We start from the raw sequence: 25621 nt of genomic DNA, 5'->3' as shown, positions 1-25621 counted from the left end.
ATCCATGCAATGGAGGAATTTAAAGCATGTCGATACTACTGGGAGGTGCACAGACTGCATTTCAGCAGTATTTACAAGCATGATAACCCTTTATTGTGCTAGGTAACTTTTTAAACAGAGAATCCTATGGTAAGCCCTTGCCTTTGTTCATCTGTTAACTGCCACATGGCTGATAATGGATACATGGTGACCTTGTACTGAAATTGCTGTATGGAAAAAAAGAAAAAAAAAAAGTGTAAGCCACAGTGCAGCCACAAGCTGCAACTAACTTTTTTTTCCCCTTCTAGCAAAATAGGAAAAGTGAATAGTAACTAAATACAGTAAGACACAAACATGAAAAAGAAATTGCCCCTTGGTTTTATTTCTTTGCAGGGGAAACTTGCAGAAAATGACAGAGGCAGCCCAGGTCCCCTCACTAGAAATGTTCAAAACCAATATTGCCAGTTTGATTTCTCCTATTAAGAGGAAAGCAATTTTTTGCTCTACTGAACACTAATGCCCAAGATTATTTAGTGACTGAAGACTAGCCTGGACAAAAGCATGGTTTTCATTTCCAGCATGCCACAGACAATATAACTGTGCTCAATATGACTAGTCAAATTACGTATCACCTTATGCCTCTTGAGGTACTATAAACTGTATTAAATAACTGAGTGAGTAATCAGTCACAATGGCCACCATAAATGTACTCAGGAGAGAGACATATGTACATATTACCCAAAAACAGTCAGAGTTTCCATCCAACTTTGGAATTTGCAAGTGTAAGAGCAGGTTTGCTCTCCTCAGTCTCAAGGAGATGCAGCACTGAGCTTCAAGCACTGTAGACTGTCTTCTCCTCAAGTATATTATGTTGGTTTTTACTGCCTACTAATCTTGTTGTCATTTTGTATTCTTTCCCCAATAGAGGTCCAACAACAGCAAACCAGGTATCACACATCCTGCTGCTTCTGCCGCTGTTCCGAAGCAGTTTCATCTACACTGTGTCTCTGTATAGACATAAACTCATATTGTTGCCTTTTTCATAGAAAAAAATCAATTCTTTTCCACCCATGGCATGAGCTAACGAAGGTAACAGGGTTAAGGTCTCAACTATCCTATGCTTGTGGTTCTGCCATAAAATTCGAAACACCACAGATCTTCAAAAGTAGTAGTTAAAAAAATACAGAATTATATTTTTAAAGCTGTTTAAGATGTCCACCTTTATCTTTTACTTTGTTGGGAAGCTGAAGTTCCAGGAAGTAATACCACCCTGTCGTCCTCCTTGTCATCATCACACTGGTCACCACAGAGTTCTGAAGTCAGGAAGGCACACAGTCTACATATACCTCTTATAATGACTGCAAGAGTTCAAGGGAGAAAAATGGAAGGTACTCCAAGTTTGTCACATCCTTCCATTCAACAAAACATAGAAAAGTACTTTAAAATTCGTCATACTCCTTCAGAATTACATAGAGGGACTGCAAATTTTAGCTTAGATGAGGATAGCCTCCAGCTAATTTTCTGCATAAAAATAGGTTTGTTTGGCATGGTTCAGCAACAGGTAGATTATGAAATACAGAAATGGAGCAACAGTTGTCATGCTTTGTCTGTCCAGTGACAGTTTGTAGAGCATAGAAAACAGATCATTGTGACTCAGGACTGTGATAAACTGTCTTAAGGGTGAAACTTCCACATTATTTGTTTATTTGGCTCATTTTAATTGGTCCTGGGTCTTTGTGCGACAAAGTAAACAACAGCTAACTAAGTTTTAATTCTTCCTAAGAAAGAAAGCAAAAATCTAACTTTCTGCCAAGACAAAGATCTGTCCAACCCATGCCACTTGAGCATTTTATGACCATTTTTGATTAATTATTTCTTAGATGGAAGTTTGCAACACCAGATTATTTGCATGCTTTCCAGCTATGGTATCTACAGCATCTAATTCAGGTAATGCATTAAACATAAAAGGCAAGACCATGGTTCAAACCATCTAAATGTCACAGCAATCAGGTCACAGCTTTTATCTCCAAAAGCACAATCTGTTTTAATAATAGAGTGCTGAAATACACAGAGTACTCCACAAATAAGCTACTTGAAGTTAGCCTTGTGTAAGATAAAGCACCCCAGTCCAGCAACATAAGAATTTCACAGTTTCTGGACTTTACTGCTATATTATATGTCAGGAAACTGCTAAATAAGGAAACACTTACTGAGATAAAATAAGTTTTCACCTTTCAATTAATCTGTATGAAAGAGGCCACTACCTATCAAAACCAACAAAGTAATGCAAAAAAATGCATATCTTGCAGAACACCTTAGCATTTGTTAGCATAGATTATTCATGAGTCTGTCTTTAAGCAAAAGGAAACTCTGATTATTAGTAATGCAAAAAATCCGTACTCTGTCAACCTTTTACCTACATTTCAAGCAGGATTACAATGGTGCCTCACACTCCTCACAGGCTGCTTGCTATCAGCTCAACTCACAGAGCAACTCATTACAGCCTGAAAGACAAGGTTGAACATACTTTCCAAACTCCAGGTTTTAATTAATGCTGTGACTGCAATATTTCCTAGAGTCTTGACTTAAGCCCAAGCTCTCTCTCACAGTGTTCTATACCTCCCCCACTCCCACTTACCTCTGTTTCAAGGACAAACTTTCATTAGCAATGTGATCTTTAGCACTGGCTCTATTGACTGTTATGCATGGTACTGCTCTATTTACTCAACACTACCTCATTGTTTGTAGTGCAAGCTTAACCAGTTGTAGAATAGCCAATACCTGCAAAATTAAAGAATGTTTTTTCTATTGGGTTGTTTTTCAGGTTGTTTTTGTAGTAATATCCAGGGAAAGTAAAAAGAAGAGGAAACATAAAAAGAAATAAGATGTACCCATTATGCACAATTCAGTTTCCTTCAAGATTTTCTCATACTCCTGCCTCTCCTTTAAACTTACGCTGTAAGAATATCACAGGCATGGACTCCCTGAATAACAGCCTTCAGATCCACGAAGTATCTTTGCTTATATAAGAATACAAGTGATTCTTGCTCAAACCCTTACAAATATCAGCAAAAGAATAAAACTTTTATAAACTGGCTCTACTCTGCCTCAGAAACAGGGAGTTTTCCCTTTCTTGTTCAACAGGCTTTCACAAAAACATAAAGAAGAAGTGGAAGTAGATCCCTAAGTCAGCTTGCCTTTAACGTCTGAAATTTTAAAGTCACAGATCAGGGCAGCAACCCCATGCATCAGGAATTGATTATGTTTGATAAAAGGAAAAGTGAGAGTAAGAAGTTATTATCTCTGAGATTTTAGCCTTTCATAACTGAGTAAGATCAGAACTTACACTTGGCCTTCCAAGGAATTCAGACCTGCCCAATACAGAAAAAGGACATTTTAATGGTGGCATTGTTTAGACGTTGCTTCCTCTTATAGAGCTACACCTGCTCTTTCAGGTAGCTTCTTGTTTCCAAAGTGAGTTCATTATGACTGAAAAGACTTGATATGAGTTGTCTCGAATACAAAGCAAGTCACACAGCTTCTTGTGATCAATTCTCAGTGTCTGAGGTTTATAGGAAGAAGGGGTTGATTTATATTTTCTTTTGTTTCTTTAAACGTACCACAAGAGCAGGAGTTTTCTTCTGCTGCACTTAATATTTACATTGTGCCATTTCACATGCTTTACGATAAGCAAAAGTTCATCCTGTAAATTTAATTCTACTGTAAGAAATAACACTGGCTAATACACTTGAGTAATCAATCAAGGAAACCCCAAAACTCTGTCATACTCATATTCTTGTGACTGCTATGTATTTTCCAGTTCTCAATCTCATACATCCCCCTCCAATACAATAGTTATTTGATTCAAGATGTTTGATGTGTTATACACTGTTTTGTGTCTCTCTTCAGCTGCAAAGGACTCCTAAATTAACTTTCAGGTACACAGCTACAATAAGATATACTTACAAAGCAAAACCTCCACAGTGGTTTTTGTACTTTTCTTTTCCAAGTTGCATACTATAACTCTACTTTACTCTTAGTGCAATTCACTGCAACAGAATGACGTATCAGGAAAGTAATTCTGCCATAATTTCTGTAAAGACGTTTAACTTCACACACTGCCAACGTCTACACAATTCATTATAATGTTAAAGCACATGCTTAAATTTCTCTAGAATTAGAGCCAGAGAATGGAAACACCACTACGTTTTTATTTCAATTCAGTAAGAATGATAAACACAATTCAGAGACTGCCCTAGAGCTCTAGTAATAGAAGCTTTTCTTTTAAGGTAACAGGTGTCCAAAATCATCACACGAGCCAAGTTTTTGCAAAAGAGAATACAACTGTTTCTTAATCTTAAAATTAAGTTTCTTTCCAATATTTTAGTACTCACACAATATCCATTTCTCAACACTTTTTGCCCGTCTCTGCCCACTGCAGCTCCACAAAGAAAGGTAGCAGGGGGAAAGAAAAACTAAAATATTTTTAAATGAAAGTTTGGGAGAAGTGGCAGGGTTGGTTTTTTTGTTTTGTTTTCTCACTCATCACAAATGGTGAGCATTTAAATTTCAATTCCCAATAACTTTTGTGTAATATTTATCTTATAAGTCACATCTACCTTCACAGCATGCAGACTTAATGAATGAGGGACAGATTAGTAAAACAGCTGTTCATAAAAAAAGCAAGAACAGAGGCTACTGTATAGAAGTATACTGGAGTAAGCTGTGAACAGTTTAAAGAAAATCAACACACATTTATCAGAGCAAAGCACTAAAAAATGGTTTGTAGAGCAAACATGACTTCTGATTCAGTACATTCTTAGGACACACACATGAAGTTGCCTTTCACAGTACCAATATTTTCCTCCTTTCTTGAAATAAGGTTGTAGCTAACAGAAATTGATCATGAAGGAAAACAACAACGTGATATCTCTGCAGTTTTTATGCAAAGCAGCAACTATTATGAAGAAAAAAAACTTTTCCAGAGCAGACAGGAGATGGCAAAGACATGAATGTGAGGAAGAGGAAGAATTACTGTTTATGCTTCTAATTAAAAAGTTCCAATTTTAACCATAGAAATTATAAAATAAAACAGGGCTGACATTATGTTGCTAAAAAAAAAAATTAATCTCCAATCAGCATTTTTAGTTTTGGCCACAACACTGCTTTGCTAGCAATATCAATTCCAGTATCTATGCGTCACACTTAAACCTAACTGTTCAGCAAAGAAGTGCTGCAACACGTTGACAGAGATGTTGCCCTCGTTTTGGCAGCACTTAGCTACCTAAGACCTTCTGCATAACAAAGTTGGTTTTTTTTTAGAAAGGAAAAAAAAAGTTCCAAGTAAACCAACACACAGATGCAAGAACTGTGCAATCCTTTCAAAAGCTGTGACAAGAACTAGACAAAATGCTACCAGAGGAAGAGGGAAACAGTGGAGGTTTGCAGACAATCCAGAGCATCCACACGAAGTTTTCTAAGCTGCTTCCATGTTAACATGTAAGAACTGCTAGAAGCACTGCATGTATACTTATTGTCAAAATGGTAGACTACAAATCCTTTATTCCTCATTTATTATTCCCTGGCCACTTTTGAAAACCCTGACAATAGTTCATTAACACATTTCCAGTGACTTTTTCAGTAGCTACTTACAGCGAGTTAAAGAAGTTCAGAGTCTTTGAGGATCATGTAATCCAGCAATCTTTGTATTAAAAGGCTTCTACCCTGTGTTTTACAGTCTTCAAATGACTTTTTTTAAAAAGCTGCAAGTAAAATTTCAAGAGAAATTCAAGTATTCAGATACAATATTATAGCTGCAAGAACATCCAAATGTGCTAGTGAGACAGTTTTCAAACACTGCACGACATCACACTGTGTGAAGACAGGCGTTTCAAGCTATCCTGGACAAGTCATAGCAAAGGTTATTTTTCTATATATGCTAATCCACCCAGACTTGGTAAGAGATTTAATGTTGCTGGTTAACTTCACCAGAACAAGCAGCAGCATCTGCTATCACAAAAAGTCTACTCAGGCTCATCCTCAAACCACTAAGCCAAATTATTCACTTCTATTGAATATTGGCACTTCTAATTTTAAGAGAAGAACACAGCCCAGCTAGCCAAGATTACCACATTGTTGTGCTTGCACAGAAAAGAATATGCAGCTTCAGACAAATTCCTTTATTTAATTCTCTGCTCATTCTGAAGTGAAATACACCTACATACAGGAACAAAGCAAGGTTTAAGGGAATACTCAAGGAATTCAGATGAAAGTATTGCAGCCTTCAGAGAAGCTAAGGTTATTGCTTTTCCACAAAACCTAACAGAACAGAAATGCTGCCAATAACAAATGCATTAACATGATCTACATATGTATATTCAGGTATACATACATATATTATGTATATAACAGAGGAACTGTTTCTGCTATTAACTCTTCTCTGTTTTTGAGAGAACAAATTTGAGTGTTTCAATAATAATGTAGTGGGAGCTGGGTAGCACAGAGGATTCGTAAAGGGAAAAATAGTTTACCTATACCATTAACAACAGAATTACAACTAGGGTTCTGAAACAAGAGTTAGCCATCCATTTTCATAGCTAAAGAAAAAAAATTCCACGCTGTAACAGCCTGCAGCTACAGGAAGCATTAGTGCATCCTTATTTCCCCACAATAAAGACTGATGATATTCCAATATTAGGTATCAATAGTTTAAACCAATGCTCATCTAAGCTCTTCAATGGAAATAGGGAGCTATTAGATGCTAATACATAGTAAGAACCCTGCATAAGGCTACACACACACAGTACACTCAGCCCTCCTGTAACAGCAGGAGTTTATCGCTTACCTGCCCTGACAACCTGAAGGCCACCTTGTGTCTGTCAGGAAATCCTCATCACTCACTGCTGATACCAAACCAAGGCCACAGTTTCACAATACAAACTGCTTGGTGGCCAACCTGTCTTAAAACATTTCTCTCATTTCACCCGCACTGCTTGTCCACACATGGTGCTATGGCTGCCCTCAGAAAAACTACCTAATCTGCCACACTGTGATCAGACAGAACTGCTCCAAACCAGAACTATTTGTAGCTTGGAACAGTGCCCTGCTCCAGTTTAATATGCAGCCCCAAAAACTTTTGTATTGGCAGAATGCAGGTGAGAGAGGTCCATGTAGCAGCACCTACCTAAGTGAAAGGTGCCACTAAAAAGTTTTCATACAACTGCAGCTTGAGAACGTAATGCGGGGGCAGAAATACCTTAAGCTGGTATCGCCATCAAACATGTTGGATCATGAAAATACAACCAAAGGGTGTAGTTTCATGGGACGTGAGCTTGGACAGCAAAGCAGCTTAGGAGTTCCCACCCTACCTGCTCATTTCAGTGATCCTGTTTACAGCACAGCTTCACAAAGAGTTTTACTGACACAACAAAAAGATGGCAAAGTATGGTGCAGGGGCAAGCAAGAAGCTGGCTTTGCTACTGAAGCCAAATCTTGTGAAACTACACCCTAAGTATTCGTTGTGGAGATAACAGCCAACTCAGTAACACTTGCCAAAAGTTTGCCAGACACCTGCTCCAAAAATTCAGAACTCATACCCAGCAAATATTCCAAAATACAGACCCTGTTAGGAGTTTTACTGAGGGAAGACCAACCACGAGACACACACCAGAAAAAAAACCCAAACCAAACAACACCAAAACAAAACACACCCTGCATTTTCAGGCTTTTTTCTGCAGTCTAAAGGTTCAGAGGTGTATTAAAAAAAATTTTCAAAAAATCATTTATCCAAAATGAAGGTGTGACAGCTGGCAAGCGAGCCGAGAAAACTTTCTGCTAGCACTTTGTGAAGAAGAGGCTGCAGAACAAGTTTCTCTTAAAAAAAAAAAAAGTTGTAACCGGTTTATCAGGTTAGAGGAATTCACTGGTTCTTCCGCCTCTCCCCCCATCCCATTTGTTTCCAAATGCTCATCTAACCAGCTTGTTTCTTGCTGAATTTGTTGATATGTGAGAAAACAAGTTGCACCTGCAGCTCAGCTGGATGATCAATAGGCATCCAAACATGCTTTAGAGAACTGGTAATTTGCTATCATCTGATTAAGTGGCAACCCCTCAGTTTTTTCAATTTATGCATAGTTTAGGAGAGTGGCAGGGGGGAAAGGCCCAGCTTTGTCTTTCTATGTTTAAGAATATGAATCGAATCTATCATTGATGTATTGGATTCAATGTACAATGCAATGAAACATCAGCAAGACTAGGACAGTCTTTCAAACAATTTTTTAATACTTAAATGTCAATCCATAGATGAAATTTGGATGCTTTTAATAGGTCCAAAAGCAGACCCAGCTCTCATGAGAACCTCTCCCTTTTTATGTATATCCTTCAAAGTAAGATGGTAATTACAGCTAAATACTGCAGACAGCTCTCCAAAAATTATTAGCTCTTCTTAGACTTATCCTTTGTCAGGGAGACATGCAAATATTGCCTTGCAAAAGGAAAGTAACATGTCTTAAGGCAAGTCATGCTGATTCAGCCAGGTTTTCTGTATGGGAAGGATTAAGAAATCCACAACACTTTCAACTTAGTATTCGATCTTTAACTTAGAACCCCCATGGCTAGAATCAGAGAAGCACATGGAGATGTCAGCTTTTTGATGACAGAGTAATGGGGCTGAAAGGCAAAGTTCATTTTGGTTTTGCTCTTTAAAAGCAAGCTTCCATTCCTGCAAGGTTTCAGAGAGCAACCTGAAAATAATTTTCTACCTTAAAAGCTTGGAAACTGGGAAACAATAAAGCTCCAGCAGTTATTTAGAAAAATATAAATAACATGGTAAATAAGCCAGTCCTGTGATTTGAAGAGCTGAACAATGAAACCCAGCAAGAATGTCCTAGTAATGCAGGAAGAAACGTAAGATGCTATTCCCTTTAGTAAGTAGTGTAGGTAATGCATGTTTAGAGGCTGACATCACAGGCTCAAGACAGTTCCAAATACACACTTGAACAAGACATCTCCTACTTTGTTAAAAAAATCCTCACATTTTTCTACTTGGTAGCATTCTGCAACTACGACACCACATCACAGTCAGCAGCTGTAAGTTCACCATTACTGGTCCAACAATTGAGATAAGTTATTAATGCCATTTTCAACTAAATACATCAAGCAGACTGCTTCCAAAGGGTGCACATTTTATGACTTCAGGTAACTATTTCCCTAATATTTGTACATTATCAGGATCTCCCCTCCCCACCCAAAACACGGTATCAAAACATGGCACATCACCTACCAGAAAATATAGCTGGATCCCATAAATGCACTAGCATCTGTGGAATCAAATGCTTGTTACCCTGGACAAGTACAGTATTTAAAAACTTGCAGCAAAATGTACAGAACATACACTGCAGCAAACAGCTTGGTTATTTGGGTGCACTGTGCTTCAGAACCTCGCTTTGTAAAATTACACAGCAAAAATATATTGGCGGGGAACCCTGTTTCAGAATATTTCTTAAGACAAACCCAAGTAGTAAGTCGTGTGAGATGTAACACTGTAAGAATATGAAGTAAAATTGAAATGATGCATGATTTGTTGAAGTGCCTTGTTACAAGCAGAGTAAAGACTTAACCACAGATTACAGGCTTTTGGTAGACCCAATCATTGCTGGAAAGTGAACTAAATAGTAATAGAAGGAGGCTTTCTGTGGTCAGTGGAAAAACTCCAGACCTACAATAGCTGATCCACTGTTTATCAGTTTTGAATCACAGAATCAGAATCACAGAATGGTTGAGGTTGGGAGAGACCTCTGAAGCACGGATAAAAGTTACAGTGGATTTGTGCTTGCTGATTCTCACTTCCCTCTACATGTAGAAACTGGGAACCTGAGGCAAAAGCCAGAAGCAGGCACTGAAACTTTCATTTACATGGTTGAGATGTGTGCTAAAGTGAGCGATTTTCAGCTGCATCATCAAATTTTCTACCACGATCCAAGCAGGGTGTGGAAAGCTAGTTTCATATACTCTATAACATTATCTCAAATCAAGGTACAAGTCTACTTCCTTTTCCTCCTCCTTTTCAAATAACCACGTCACCCACCCGTGCTTTTGCTAATCAAAACACTTAACTGAGAAAAAAAAGAAAATCTGTATGTGTTGACAAATACCTGACTCATCCTTAAAATACATGATGCAATTAAAATATTTAATGGATTTATCTTCAAACATGCAGAGAAGGATCTACTATTAAAGAATACGGAATTCTGCTTTTTGCCACCATTGCACGTGGGAGGATGAATTAATTCTCTCCTAACTCCCACGGAGTCTGAACACATGGAGGGGAAGGGAGACGAGCTTAGGTAAAGTGTGTTCCAGAAGACTTATGACGGAACTGGCCACATCACAACTGGCATCCAACAATTAACAGCAAAATCATTATTTAGTTGCATAGGTATGCCAACCAAAAAGGAAGAAAATTGTTGTTTTTCAAGAGTCTCTACCCACGTACACACAAAGGTAGTATTTCCTTTTATTTGCTAAAGCAGACCCACCTACAGTGCAGTTTACGGCAATAAGATACAATCTCTCATAAGGTATTGGGTATAATTAAAGTGTGTCTGTTATAAAGGTAAACAGAGTGTACTAGGCTAAGCTGTTCCAGATGTCTTTAGTGCAAGATCTGGGACAAGATCAAACCTGCAGCTGCACATTTTCTCAGGGGTTATTTTGAAGCTTTAAAAAAAAAAAAAAAAATCACCTCTGGGGCTTGGACTCTAGCAAAACTAGTGCAAGTAGAATAAGTGCCATCTGCAGCTAATGTTGACAGATTTTAAGACACATAAAAGTTACACATTTCTATTTTCAAAGATACTCACTCCAGAGTGAAGTGTTAACCATTGAGTATCAAAGAGGGTTAGGACCTAGTCTGCCAAGTTATCTGTGTCACTAGAAGTTACAGCAACATGAACCTGTTTTACTGCCTAAGCAAGTTTCTTGCTGAAACACACCTACGAATGATTCAGACAAGGTGTGGAAAGCCAGTTTTATATGTTACACAAAAATGCACTATTGTATTTTTCCATTCAAGCACATTTCATATCTAGAAAAGACAGTGAAAACAAGCAAGCTTTCAGGAACTGCATATGTATACACTACTTGCATTAAAATTTTTTAGGTAACTTAGGGCCTCTTGAACTGCAAGGATCATACAAATTTACAGATTTACTGCCTTAGTGTGATATTAAGTGAGCCAAAGAGCAAAATACAGAAATTGTAGGAAAAAAAGCCCACTCACTTTATAAACTAATCAAGCTCATCTGGAAAAGAGTGATACACAACAAGCACAGATGATGTTTTAGGTAAGTATAGTTTTGAAGATTTCAACTAACTTTAAGAACAACAAATGAGAAAAGGTCAAGTTTTTAAATACACACTATAGCAGTGAACCTGTAAATTAAAACATACCACCTGAACTTTGAAAGTTTGATTAGCACTGCTAAATTAAATAGTGCTCTTATCGGCCTACTCTTTTAAGGCTTGAGTAAGAGAAATATGGAATAAAAGTAGACCCATCAAAATAATCAGAAGCCAGATCTTCCAAGGACTAGAGCATCAGCTCAAATCTGCCAGTATGTACATAACTGTTTCAGAATTACGGGGTTCCCATTTCAAATGGTTCAGGTCTCTTTTGGGTTAGCTTTAAAACAAGCACAAAAACTTGCTAGTGATTTCGAAGTGAAAAGCAAAATTGAAGGCTATTTCTTTTATCAGATCAATTGAATCTTGTCCCAGGTTTCACCCTGAATAGCCCCTGCTCCCAAGAGCAGCACCTCACCTGTTGAAGAACCCGGTCCAGTGGCTCAGCTTTGCCCAATCCCTCTGGTGTTAAGCCACTCACTTCCCGACACTGGTCACTTAAGTCCAAATTGTCTGCTTTCACCAGGGATTTGTGTAGTGTCCCTACCTAAAAACATTTAAGAAATGATGGGCAAAAGTGAGGAACAATCGAATTAGCTCTTTTTAACAACGTGTTCAGACTGTGGAAAAATCAGAAAGGTGCAGTATCACGTTCCCGATAACAATCACAATGAGCAAAAGCATTTGTCGATTTCACAAATCGAAACCTTTTGCCTCAGTTTCCTTCCCTCCCACCCAGGAGAGCCACGCTCTCTGCTTCGGTGAATCGGAGCCGGTTTTCATGTGACGCCTTTCGCAGTTAGCACCGATTTTTGCGGGAGTTGTTAATTGCAAATGGGAGATCACACAATAATGTTAAGGCAGTTTCCAGAATCTGTTCATGAAATTGATAGTCATGTTTGTTTTATCAAAGCCCTTCATCTCTAGGGGGTTCTTGTTTATGATAAGACTTTTGGAAAAAAAAATTAAAGCATATTTTCAGATTAGCCTAAAAATTAAAAGAAGTCAATATTCTCTTAAAGGTTATCCAAACATTGGTTAAAAACGGAAAAAAAAAAAAAAAGTCTCCCGCAGCAGGCCGCAAAGGGTCCAACGGTTGCCCTGAGACAGCTCCCATGAAAGCATGCACGTCTGGAGCCTACTGAGGGCAGCTTTTTGTTTCAAAGCTTCAAAAGGCCGTAGACATCTTCGAATTTGAAGCTACAAATGTTTTACGGGGGACGGGGCAGGGGGGTGGAAGCGGCCAAACTTTCTTTAAAAGTCACTTCTTTCCTTAAAACGGAACAAAAAGGACCTTCTTGAGTGACTAACCCGATGAGTGAATGACCCCCGGGCACGGGGGCCCCGCTCCCTCCCTTCCCCTCGGTGCATTTGTGAAATGAACAAACGGCTCCGGGGAGGCGGCGAGCGGCCGGGCGAGCCTGCTCGCCCTGCGCCCAGGGAACGCGCCCTCGGACCGGGTGTCGAAGCCATACCTTCTTGCTGTGTAGATCCACAACTTGCCACACCAAGAGAATTAGTTCCCTCTCATCCGAACCCAGTTTAGCCCCATATGCACCAGCTGTTGCCCCAAACAACACCACCAAAGAGTCACTGTGCGAAGCCGTCATGACCACAGGGGGAAACAACTACAATCAAAAGCAGAGGTCAAAAAAAAGAGAGAAAAAAAAAGAAAAAAAGAGACACACAAACAAACAAAGAACAAAAAAATCCCACAAGGCTCACCCCCTACCTCCAAGTGATCAAGGGGGAAAGAAGCGAACGAGGAGTCACAGTATCAAGAGGAGAGAAAGAGCTATTTAGGAGGTAAGGGTGTTTGAGACAAAAAAAATGGAGAAAGCTTGCATCTCTACCTGTTCCCGGTGATCTCCTTCTTCCCGGGGATGATTGGGAGGTGAAATTAGCAAGCTGTGGGTTTCTTTCCCTCTGACATCATGGCAGAAGCCCAGCCTGGGCTTGAGCTTTTTTTTTTTCTCTCTCTCTCTTTTTTTTTTTTTCCTTCCCCCTTCCCCTTCCCCTCTCCTGAGTTACCTGCCCTTGGTGCAGCTCATGTGACTCTAGTCAATCTCCCAGAGGGACAAGGCCATTGGGCCTTTGGAAAAGGTGTAGGAGGGACGGAGGGAGAATCAACGCCTGGCTGATCTGGCCTGATTGGTTTTTGAGGGAGATCAGAGGAAAACTCCCTTTCTCTCTCTTTAATTCTGCCTGCAGGAAGTGCCTCTACCTGCTTTCAGTTTTGCGGGATCCTGTCCGGCGCTGGGCGCGGGGAAAGCGCGCTCCGGCTGCGCGCCCGCGGAGAGACGCGGCCGCCCGCGGCCCCTCGCCCGGCGTAGGGGGGGATTTGGGGTCTGTGCAAGCAGACCCAGTCCCATTTTTTTGGTAATCTGAAGAATATACACGTACGGTTGCTAAAACACAATCTATGACTTAGCTTTGAAATGCACAAAAGTCTTCACCTGCTTCTAAGTAATTGCCTTTTGTGCACGTTGCTATGTATGTATTGAGCCACCAATGCCAACGTTAATGTATGATAAAAGTGTTGTATTACACAGGAATTTTTAAGGGATATTACAGGCAGAAAGTACTTCGCATTTTAGGCCCCCTTCTGTGTATGGTTTGTAAAGGTGGGTCCTAGTAAAAGAATTTTTGTTTTGAGAAAGGGTGTATCTAGGATGTTTTGCAAAATAGAAATATAAAGCCCTGTATTTCCTACCCTATAACTCCTCAATAAAGAACTATCTCCTGGGCATTAACTGCAGTCCAAGATTGGCAGTTTTTCTCTATACCTCTTTTCTGTTTCACAGGTGAGACTCTACAAGGGGAAAACACCACCTAGTTTAGCTACTACAAAAATACTCCTCTTAAGCATTCCTACTCGATGGGAGCAGTAGTAAGATTTGTAACATAGGGGACTGAGGCAATTTTTGGAGACATTGTCAAATGCAAATTTATTTTAAAGCAAAAATGAAAATCAAAAAGCCTCTAAACTATTTTGACCATATTATTGTTTTTCCTACTGCCATCAGTAATGATTTTTAAAGGCCAAATGCTGCAACTTACACTAGTCATAATTTTTCTTTTGCTTAATTAAATCTCCTGTTTGTACTTCAGTATTAGTGTTGTGTTGAAATACAGTTTTCACTGAATGAAAAATGGTGCTGCCATTTAGCTACTGATGTCTATCATGGGCAAATACAGAGCTGGACATTTAACAGTGATTATCTGATGGGTTTAAATATTAACATCACATTTTCTCTTCTTCTTTTAACATGCTAATTTTATAATTGGTTAATTATAGCAGTTATTATGAACCTCCTTCGGCAAACACCAATTCACACGCTACCACCATCACCATTTCCATTTATTTCAATGAAAGTATACTACAGCTCAAGGATGCTGTCTCATGTGAGTTATCTTAGGATTCACGTATTGCAAGTACTTACCTGGCAGAGGCCATGCAGAGAACTTTGCAGTGCACAGGTGTATCTCACTGAACATTACAAGATGGTTGTTAAATGCCTCTCAGCTGTTGTCTCTGCTGCTCACATGTGCAGTTGCCTGAAAAGCAGTCCTGAAGACAGATCATCATTATAGAAAGGGCAAATTCCCAAACACTCTGAGATGAAAACTTTAATCTGTAACATATATATATTTACATACTCAAAATGTTTTCAGCAGTGTATTTTCTGGCATTGCTGAATTTATGCAACAGCTATATTTTCCTCTGTCAATACATGTCTAGAAGTCCTTGGTAGAATGAAAACCCATTCATATTCCTTTTGGTTAGTTATATCCTTTGGATATAGTGGTAATGAAGCAGTGTAACAGCCTGTTCATTGTGTATGGGATGATTCTTATCACTTAAGTCTGTAATATGAACCATTAAATACATTGACTTCAAGCGTGAGAACTGTTCCTCTTATCCCAACCTATTCCTCCTCTCCCAAACACACACATATCATGGGGGTGTTTGGGGGGAGGCAGTGTCTGTACACATAAATGTAAACACAGATTTTACCTGTAGCTACATTCACAGAAAAAAAGTACCAGTTTGCTACAGTTTAGCTGCCTTCATGAGGGTGCTGTTTCATAGGCCTAATATGTGACTACTTCATACAAAATGGGATTATAACCAGCAGATTTCTATAGAAGATCATACACACGATATATTCTTGGCCAGCTTGACATACATGCTCACAGGCTTCAGTGAACTGGCACAGAGAATGCCAATACCTATGTAATTGTCTTTTAGGATCTAATGTGAAAGAAAAAAGTATTGTAATTCACTTATAGCAACATGTCAAATTAAAGAAGTCCTACTTATATCAATGCCAAAGACCCTTGAAAATTTATTTGAAATCTACACATAGTATCAAAGGCTAGTGAGCCCAAAAGCTTGTATGCTTTTCACAATTGTATTAGCTCATCTAATAAAATGTAGTATTGCTTCCTAGAAAACTCATCTGGTTTCTACTGTTAGACTATCTTGACTCATGTATTTCTACTGTTACTAACTTATCTAAACTATCCTAGCTAAATTGACTTCAAACATATTCTAAAATGTTTAAAAGAAAAATTTAAATTTAACACTGGCCTTCCTGGGATTTCAGACATTTTCAAGTATCAGATTATGCAATTGTTTTCCCATTCAGCTTCTATCCACAACCCTCCATCTCTCTGCATGCAACCCTTACTTATACCAGTCTCTGCAATGTTATTGATCTAAAAAAATTAAAGGAATGACATCGCATGTCTCCACAGAACAGCAACAGGATCCACTTCCTGAAACAACATGTGGGACGAGCCCTTGTACACTGGGCATTAGCAAAGTTAATTTGTAACCAAGATCTTGCTGAAATAAAGAGTTATTGCTCACCTTCAGTTTTAATCCTGGCAGGCATATTTATAGAGGTTCTTGTTTGTAGGCTCCATACAAGGATAATGTCTCATAAATGTCACTGGGTGGAGAATAAATGTTTTAAAGATGGACATTCATTGTTATGCAAGTTCAGTATTGTGATTATTTTGTTTGTTTCTTTGTTTAATCAAACAAACAAAACTGGAAAATAGAACGGTTTTACGGTTAGATCACATGAGAACACTGAAGAAGCTCATTAAATGCATTGTGCTTGCAATGGACGAACTTGTAGTGACAATTTCATTCTTACTATACACACTATACAGTTTCATGAATCAAGACAAACAAAGACAAAAAAACAGAAAAGAAAACACTGCCATCCCCTTTTACCTTTACTACATTATTATTAAAAAACCCCATGGATTGAATGTCCTGATCACTGAAGTTCTTTTGTTATAGCCTAATAAAAGGAGTATGAAACCTGGGGACATGAGATCTGGAGTAGTATCTTGGTCACATTCAGATCTACAGAAATACTTCAATTACCTTTCAGGGAAGCTAAAAGTCAATCTTCTGTTCCAAACTTGTATGATATTGTAAAGTTATTTGTCTTCCTTATTAATACTTTACTCATCAGTTAAAAGGAAGACAATGATGATGATGTTTAACCTTGTAAAACAGTTTGAAATGCCCTGAGAAAAGTGAACTAACTTTGAAGTTGGGTCTAACTTCAAAATTGGCCATGCTGGTGGGGCAGGGAGGTTGGACGAAATGACCTCCAAAATTATTCTGTGGTTCTGAGAAACAGAGATGCTAAATTAAATAAGTATGGAGCCTTTGTGTTTATCTGCACAATAGGGATAGTAGTAAATTCTCTGTGTGCCTCAGCATCTCCAAATTGAACTGGCACAGGAAGTAAAAGAGCTATAAGTGATCTAGAAGTAAATGTGAAAAGACATTTAGATTTCATACCCATTCAGTCCTTGGCTCCTGGTGGGATTATAAGCTGCTGTAGCAATATTTTCTGAAGGAGGAGCTTACTGTAACTCCTGAAACATAAACCTGTATGTAAAGAATTTTCTGGCATCTTTTCTTTAACAGCAAATGAGTGGGAAAGGGCATGGGAACAACTGCTTAACAGTGTTCTTTGACTGCTGTCCAGATTTTTGGAGACATCTGACTTTTTGGTCTGCCAGGTAGGTCTATTATGATAACAATGCAGTGTAGAAGCCTTGAAATAATTTCCATTGGGATATTCACAAAAGCTCGGCAATATGCAAAAGTGCTTCAGAAAGGTGGTTTCCAATGGATTGTTACCCTGCAGATACTAACCCCATCAAGACATACTGAAAGCATTCACTTAGAATCCTGTATCAGTTGGAATTTAATTTCTATTTACTCAAAGGTAAATTACAACATGAAATTGGTGACTAGGCTAGATAAATAAAAATGAAATTACTTTCCCTATTATTTTACATAGCTTCTCTCCTTTATGGGAAGACAATCAATCCGGTGTCTTAATCCTACAAAGGTTTTACACATGCTCAGCTCCCACTAGAGTATAGGTGTATGCTGTTTAGACAAATTTCTCCAGATTACAGGTATCAGGCTTTTGAAGATCTAAGTATTTACTTTTATATCAAATTGATGGACAGATCAAACATGCATGCATAGTAGTGTCTTTCATTAATATTATTATAGATTTACATTAAAGTGAACAGTTTACAACAAATAAACAGTGAATTTAGATTTTTCTCTCATTGGAAATAATGCTTTCCTTTGAATAATTTACCAAAGTTTTCTGGAATTAGAATCATTGAAATGTTAGCTGGTGGGGATGTCTGGAAGTCCTCTTGTCCAACATTGTGCCCACAGCTGGACTGCCAGCTGTCACAACTGCCACTGTCAACACTAGACTGAACCAGCCAATGCTTTGTCTAGCTGTGTCTTGAAAACCTGCAAGGGCAGAGATTCCAAACCTCCGTAGATGACCTGTTCCAATGCTGCACTACACTGCTGATGAGAAACTTTTTCCTAGTGGCCAATCTGAACTCGCTGCTAAATTTTTAAATAATTCACTGCAACTAGTTGAGACAGGATCTTTAAGCTGCGGTGAGTTAGACAAGCCATGTGATATGATTTCTGTTACCTAATGAGATGAATATGCAAGTACTTCCTGAACCTTTCAATCTACCCTTACCCGTCATTGAAAATTCACTGTGTGTGAAGCTTTATTGCTCCTAGAATCTGCCTAAATAAATTTTCAATGCAATTGGTCACTTTTTTACTAGTCTCAGGTATAATATGAAAATGGAAATTCAATGAAAAATATTATTTCTGTGGCACGTTTTTAAGCAAATTGATGTTCAGCCTTAGATTAAAACACTTCTGTTACTAACCCATCCTCTCTTTGTCCATTGAAAGGATGGACAGTTCACAAGTCTAGTCAGTGTGACTGCATATCCAACAGTAAAAAATTTGCTTTTTAGTGATGAGGTTTAATATAATAGGTTGTTTGTTACATCAGCTATAAAGGAAAAAAACTACCACTACCACCATCCTTGCTACCATCACTACAACACTTTAGCAAAAAGACTAAATACATAAATTGATAACACAATTCACTGCAATAGCTAAAAGCCAAAATGCTGGCTTTAATTCACTACTATTTAAATGCCATTAAATAGAATCATCTTATTAATTTATAAACAACAAATTTTAAAATTACTTTGCACATTTAAAGTTCAACAGGATAAACTTTATATCCTTTTGTGAAAAGATCAAGTGGTTAACTCCTCATAACAGGAAAAGAGAATGACCTGATGTCTACATGAAGCATTTAGTTTGGGCCATTTTATACTTTATATTTAACAGACCAATTCAGAGACTTCCAGTCATAGGAATAGCAAGACAGGAAATCCAGTAGTCCTTTAACTTTTTACAAAAGAATTTTTGTATTCACTCCTTCAATGAATTGATGATATTCAGCCCACCATATTCCCACACATAAATGCATTCACACTGTAGATCTAGAAAGTTCTCAGAAGTTCATTGAAACCCAAAATCACTGATGTTTGAAAGTGAGACAGCCAAAGCCATCTGGAACTTTGGATACCCAACTCCAGTCACCTTGCATGCAAACATAAAAAACAATTAGACAACATAAGAAATGTAAATGTCACTATCTACATTAAAAGATCTCCATGCTATACACTGCTCTCACTTACTGAGAGTTGATAATCAATTCTGCAATATAGCAGTGATGAAAGAACTGATCATCAAGTGAATACAAAAGATTGTATACTGGGAGTCCAAATTGTTCAATGAAAAACAACTGTATGAATTACACAATTAATGATGAATTTATGCAACTTACATTTTCTCAAGCTTTACTGACAACCGGCTGACACTGGCCTCATTAGAGTATCTTGGCAGAGATTACTAAGCTCTGGCTTTTTATTCAGATTGTACCACAAGCTCTCAGCTGACTTAAAAACCCTGATAAAAAATGAGGGTGTGTTCCTATAATATTTTCTTCCCATTTGATTTAGCTGCTCTGATATTTAACCTGTTTCTTCATTATAATTTAATTAAAATTATTCCACATACAGATATGCTAATACACATCTTTTTCTCACCACAGTATAAATAGAAGTAAAATATAAATGCAAAATGTAAGCAAAACTTAACCACCTGTAAAAGTATTCAGGCTTTAAAAACATTTCATCGAAGTATTTTGTATAATAAACTGATGAATGCAATTATGTGCATCCAAAATAGACATGATAGGAGACCTATCATTCAATGGTTTCTTGTTCTTTCATCTTGATTATTTTTATTTTACTCCACTTCCACCACCAATTATTACATACTTAGGATCTCACAGGGGGATTTCAAACATGCTCTATGTCCTATTCCATCCAATTACAACAATGGAACAATTTCCCCAAAGAATCAGGCCTCTGATACAGCTTCTGTGTTTTTGTTTTTACCATCTTTGTCCTGAAAGTATATGGTCTTTAAAAAGTTAAGTCTTGTCTGACTTTTTACTACCAGACTCTAGCAGAACTAATATGCCAATTTCTAGGAAGATTAGATGAGTTTATTTTCTACTCTACCATTTGCAACTTGATAAGACAACTACAGTTTTTGCAAATCTATCTTGTTTTTTCTGCAGCACCTCTAGATGCAATTGCTTGCATGGAAGACTCTAGTTTACACTAAACTGTATTATATAGTTACAGTTATGTCAGTAGAGTCATCAGATTCTCACTCAAATAAATGTCATTGTTTCTATTCAACAAATCCTCTCTTCACTTTAACTTCTGAGCATGGTTGAGCAAATATCCTTCTTCCTTTGGTCTGATGGTGTATTTTACATGCTGTGGAATATATAGTGGAAGTAAGACAGAAGTAGTGTTCTTACTGATACATCTGGCTGATACTAGAGAGTGATATGCATTCCTGAGAAGAAATATTCTCAAAGAAACATATTGTACAGTCAGTAAATGTATTCAAGTAAAAACCAAAAATAACAACAAGAAAAAAGACAGCTCTACCTAGATTCTTCCCTTTGGCATACTGCACAAATTTTAAATTTAAGATGCTGTATGATGCAATTCAGTGCATTTTATCACTTAATAGCCACAGAATTGCTTTATAAACACAGATATAACTAAGCACATGGCAAGCAGGTGCAATGAGTTCTGCCCTTTCCCTTCCCAATAAGTTGGAGTTGTGATAATGTACTGTGACAGAGCTGTTTTATAAGTGCCAGTACTACCACACCTCCTTTCCACAGCCCTCTGCTAATGTGGCACACCCTTGTTTGACAGGAAATGTCACCTTGCGTTCAGTCATTCCTTGGTTTTCTCAACTACTTCAATCATAGTGTGACACAGTTAACAGACATTAAGATTTTGCCTTTTCTACACTCAAATATATGGTGGTGAAGAAAAGAGCCCCGGGGCATACACAAGAGAAAGTTGCCTGGTGTATCCTGGGAGTGGCTGCACAGTGAGTAGAGTGAACATACTGATAATGCTCTGGGTGAAGTAGATGTCTAGGACCTAACTTTAACTTACAACTTTCAACCACTCCTTTCCATTCTCTAGTGCTTTGCTTTGTGTGAGCAGGGAGGCGGAGGAGTCTGATCTACTCCGTTATTTTTCAGATAGATAAAATCCTAGTATGCACTATAAGCAAACATGCCCCCACCGAAGAAATGGGAATAGTTAGGAGTTCGTTGGGCCCGCCACATATGACAAACTGCGCTCTTAAGTTGTAGGTTTCATAATAAAATATATTTAACATAAATATAAATTTCAGGCATACCTTTTCATCCAGCCTCAGTTATTCCTTCTCATCCCACCCTTGGCTCATTGTCCCCTCTGATTCTTCAGCACTACTATTTGTGGGGCTACACTGTGAATCAGCTTTGAAATATTGATTCAGTTTCAGAAAGCTGGATCTGATTCAGTTGAAACCAAACAGAACACCACATCACCTCATTTTGGTAGAAGCTGGTCCCACAAACAGTTATCCTGACAAAAACAAGACCGTGACTCATGGGAATGGGAAAACATGAAGGGTACTGCTGCTTTACAGTATCATGAATCCACGGCTTTAGGGCACATCAAGGTTTTCTATGGCTAGTTACTACTGAACACCTGCAGCTGTCACTAAAGGCAGCCAGGTTGGCTATCACTGTTACAGATGAGTCATCTTGGGTAGGATTTTACACCTACTTTGTGAAGATCGGGTCTTCTTGTCTCTTCAGATGTCTGGATTACTTTCTATCTATGCAGGAATCCCTGCCTGAGGGTGTATCTACAGTAGGAAAAAAGCGTGCTTTTGCTGTGTAGATTCCTGTTCCCGTGTAGAAGGGAACACTGTCTATAAATTAAATTCTTGCTAGCCAGATGAAAGTACCAGCAATCTGCTTCACCTTGTGTAAGAGTTGAACTTGTGCTAGTCAACTCCTGGTAAGAACACATAATTTCCCTTGGGGAGGACAAGGCAAAAGGACTCAGTAACAAAGGGTGGAGATTTTTTTCAGTATTATGGGTTCTGCTCTGTACCTCTCAGTGTAAGATGAGCCATTCTGTACAGGGTGATGAGATTTTTAATAAATGATACAGGGCTTTCCCCCTTATTTAACATTATATTTGTGATAAAAAAACATGTAAATTTAATCTCTTTTTCTCACAACACATCTTGCAAAAATGACTAAAAAGCATTCCTTTGTATTGGTATTGAAAGCACAAGACTTAATCTATCCAACCCTTGTGAACCTTTTGGGTGTAGGGGAGCAAGGTGGAGCCTACCACCATCAATCAAAGGTTAGCTGCTTTAATCAAAGGGATGTGAACAGCGTGATTCTCAACTTCTGATTTCCACAAAGCCTGTTTGTTTTACTTAAGGCTAGTTTACTACACCCCTGTTACCATGGAATTGCTAGGGAGCTAAGCCACACCTTTTTGAACATACTTAGCACTTCCTGCACAGCGCAGCCTTAAGAGCAGTCTCCTATACTCCAGAGAGATAACTGGAGGTAAAAAAGCATAAACAGCTAGATCTTAAGATCTTGGCTGGCTGGCAAAGCCAGTGCATGTCACCTGTCTTTGTGCTCTTGTTAAATAGTTCACACAAGGTTTTGGGGAAGCGTTTACCATGAAATGTATTTTTCAAAAGTATTTAATGCTTAGGATACTAATAATGTGTTTCCTACCCTTTAATCGGTTTGACTCCAGCTCTTCCATTGGTGGCTGCATTGTGACTGGAAGAAAATTAATTGGTGGGTTCCTCTCAAATCCCTCTGGGCTGATATAAACTCTGTATTAGAGTAATGGTAGGCTGACTAGCAGTTCCAGCAGACAGGGTAAGGGTTCATTATATGTAAACAACCCTCTCAGTACTCTGAGGCAACATCATGGTATAATTGCTAGATCACTTACATCCTCCTTTTTCTGGTTCATCTGTAATTTAAATTATTATATAAAAATATTTGTCAGTCCTGTCGATGCTCAGTATTTATATGAATCTCAGGAAGTTGTTGTGTTTGTTTTGTTTTGTTTTTTAAACATAGTATAATTAAAGAAACAATTTTTAAACACACACATTCAGTAGTATAAAAAAAATCAAAGCACAGAACTCACTGCTGAAACTTAAGCTGCCTCAAAATGCCTAAAGCACACTGAACATTCATATTAGAAACCTTCTTACTGATGAATCATTCCCGTAGTTTCACGGATTTCCCCCTTTACCTTTCCCTCTGATTCAGGATATAAAACCAACTCTTGTTTTATTGCCACTGCATACAGGCTAGTGGTAGAGTTTGTGCAACAGCAAAGAAAACTCAATGTAACATAAAAGACTGGGACTTCAGGTTACCACTAAGTATTTCTTACAGTTTTTGTGACATGTTACAAATTATAGTAGCTTCTAAGGCTTGGGTGGATAGTAATGATGATTAATAAGATACAGTTACTAGCACAGCGGTAAGGTGGAGTAGGTGTGAGTAACTGTATTCTGTGGGAACTTAATCAGAATCCTCCAGCTCATGAACATGAAAGTATTTTGTAATCACAATTAAAAGAAAAGACAGAAAATCAACAGCATTTTAATGCAAGTTTCCTTCAGGATTTCTTTGAAGAGGAAAATATTTACAGGCAACTATAGAAAATTAAAAATTGGGAATCGGTTACTTTACTGTTATTTTTGCTCTTCTGAGAATGAAACCTGCAGTACGTGTTAGGATGATGTAGGCTCAAATGCAATGGGAAAGGATTCATACTTTAAGAATTACAACTTGGTTGCAGAGGCCTAAAAGCAGTAGAGGAGACAGACAATGCATTTGAGGATGCATCTTCATTGCTTCAAAGCAACAGCAGTCTCCATAATATAGTCATAATATACTATTGGGGGTGGGGGAGAGAAGGAGGTTGTGAGCATATACATAATGAAACAAAACTAGTAGGTGTAAAATAACAGCCAGTTTCATTTATTTGCGCAGTTTATCTATAGTAGCAACCAAAGCCCCAATATGCAAACAGCCTAGGCAACTGGGGTGGAGGAATGTATTCCACAGGTCTGCAAAGATTTCATATGAAGCAATACCCTTTTACTGGGATTAGTTGCCTTTCTCAAGACTAGGCTCAAAGGGACTTACAAAACCACACTCAGAATCATAGAGTGACTTCTTCATTGTTGTATGGACAATATGCTGCATGAGCGAGACTTTTTTTCTCTCATGTAGAAAAGAAAACATCCCTTTCTTAGAAGAATCCTAAGGGACTGGTAATATGTGGGTTAAGCAGGCAGGATTATACAGTCTCAGCTGAAAAAAAAAATCATATGATCACTATGTTTCAGGAAAAGGGATAATTAAGCCAACAGTTCTGCAAGTCAGGCCCACAGTTCCTAGTTCTTGGGCAACAAATATTCATTGTCAAGTGCTTCTATTCAATATAAAATTTGCTCTTCACTCTTCGTTTGTCTTTCCACAATACAACCAAGGCTAGATGACAAAAAACATTTGTCACATTTCAACAGGGAACTTGGCTTGGCATTGGGCATGATGGTTTGTGCAATGGTTGAGGAATACTGAGGCAAAGGATGTGAACTGGAATGCTCTCAAACTTATAAAGCCTCAGTTGCTGCCTTCATTTTTAATGCAAAACAAAAACTTCAACATGTATCAAGAAAGATTAGTATGGGGGAGAAACATTGAGGAGTTTATTTGATCCACTGTCTTTGAGTGAGATAAAACCCAGTAATTTCAAGGAAAGGAAGGAAATTAGAAGGAACTATGCATGAAAGAAAATCAGGGATCTATTTGTTTCATTTCTTTAGCCCTTTAGAGGATAAAGACATATATGAAGCTAATTTACATACTGTTTGAAACACTTCAGTGATTTCAACATCAAATTTCAAAGAATCAAAATATAGCAGTTCCGTTTCCTAATCTATTTCCTAGATCAAAATACATCTTACTTCAATCAAGGGAACATTAATGTTTGGATAGCAAGCTCACCAAAATACATGATCCCATATTATAGCCAAATATATATGTATATCTACATGCACATATACATAGATCCTTTGTTATATATTCATTTTCATTCCTCACCTTTGTGATGCCTCAGAGTTTTCAAGTTTGGGCCAAAGGCAGGCACTTGATCTGTTCCCTTTTAACATTTCTGGCTTCCTACAATCTTCCTTTAGTTTATCTTTTTCTATACTTTCTCTCAAGTATCTGAAAATGCAGAATATTAGCTGAGTATATAGCAAAACAGAATGATCAAATGTCTGTAGAGATCACAAGTTTCCCACAATAGTATTACAAGTATAAATTGAATACATATTATTTAACATATCATTCAG

General features: G+C 38.0%; 1 protein-coding gene across 2 annotated transcripts in view; it reads right to left on the bottom strand.

Moving 5' to 3' along the window:
* ESRP2 (epithelial splicing regulatory protein 2) overlaps window positions 1-14950 on the bottom strand; it is a 48007-nt gene extending 33057 nt beyond the window's left edge. For both annotated transcript variants that reach the window (XM_075509736.1, XM_075509735.1), the window contains exons 1-3: window positions 14823-14950; window positions 12855-13007; window positions 11798-11926 (exon numbers count right to left, since the gene is read on the bottom strand). In XM_075509736.1, coding sequence (XP_075365851.1) covers window positions 11798-11926; window positions 12855-12989 — 264 coding nt within the window. In that variant the 5' untranslated portion in view covers window positions 12990-13007; window positions 14823-14950. The remainder of the gene's footprint in view (window positions 1-11797; window positions 11927-12854; window positions 13008-14822) is intronic.
* Between the last annotated feature and the right edge of the window lie 10671 nt (window positions 14951-25621).

This window comes from Mycteria americana, chromosome 8, assembly GCF_035582795.1.
Source record: "Mycteria americana isolate JAX WOST 10 ecotype Jacksonville Zoo and Gardens chromosome 8, USCA_MyAme_1.0, whole genome shotgun sequence".
In the NCBI taxonomy this organism is placed as follows: domain Eukaryota; kingdom Metazoa; phylum Chordata; class Aves; order Ciconiiformes; family Ciconiidae; genus Mycteria; species Mycteria americana.
This window is presented reverse-complemented; position numbering and strand designations above follow the sequence as displayed.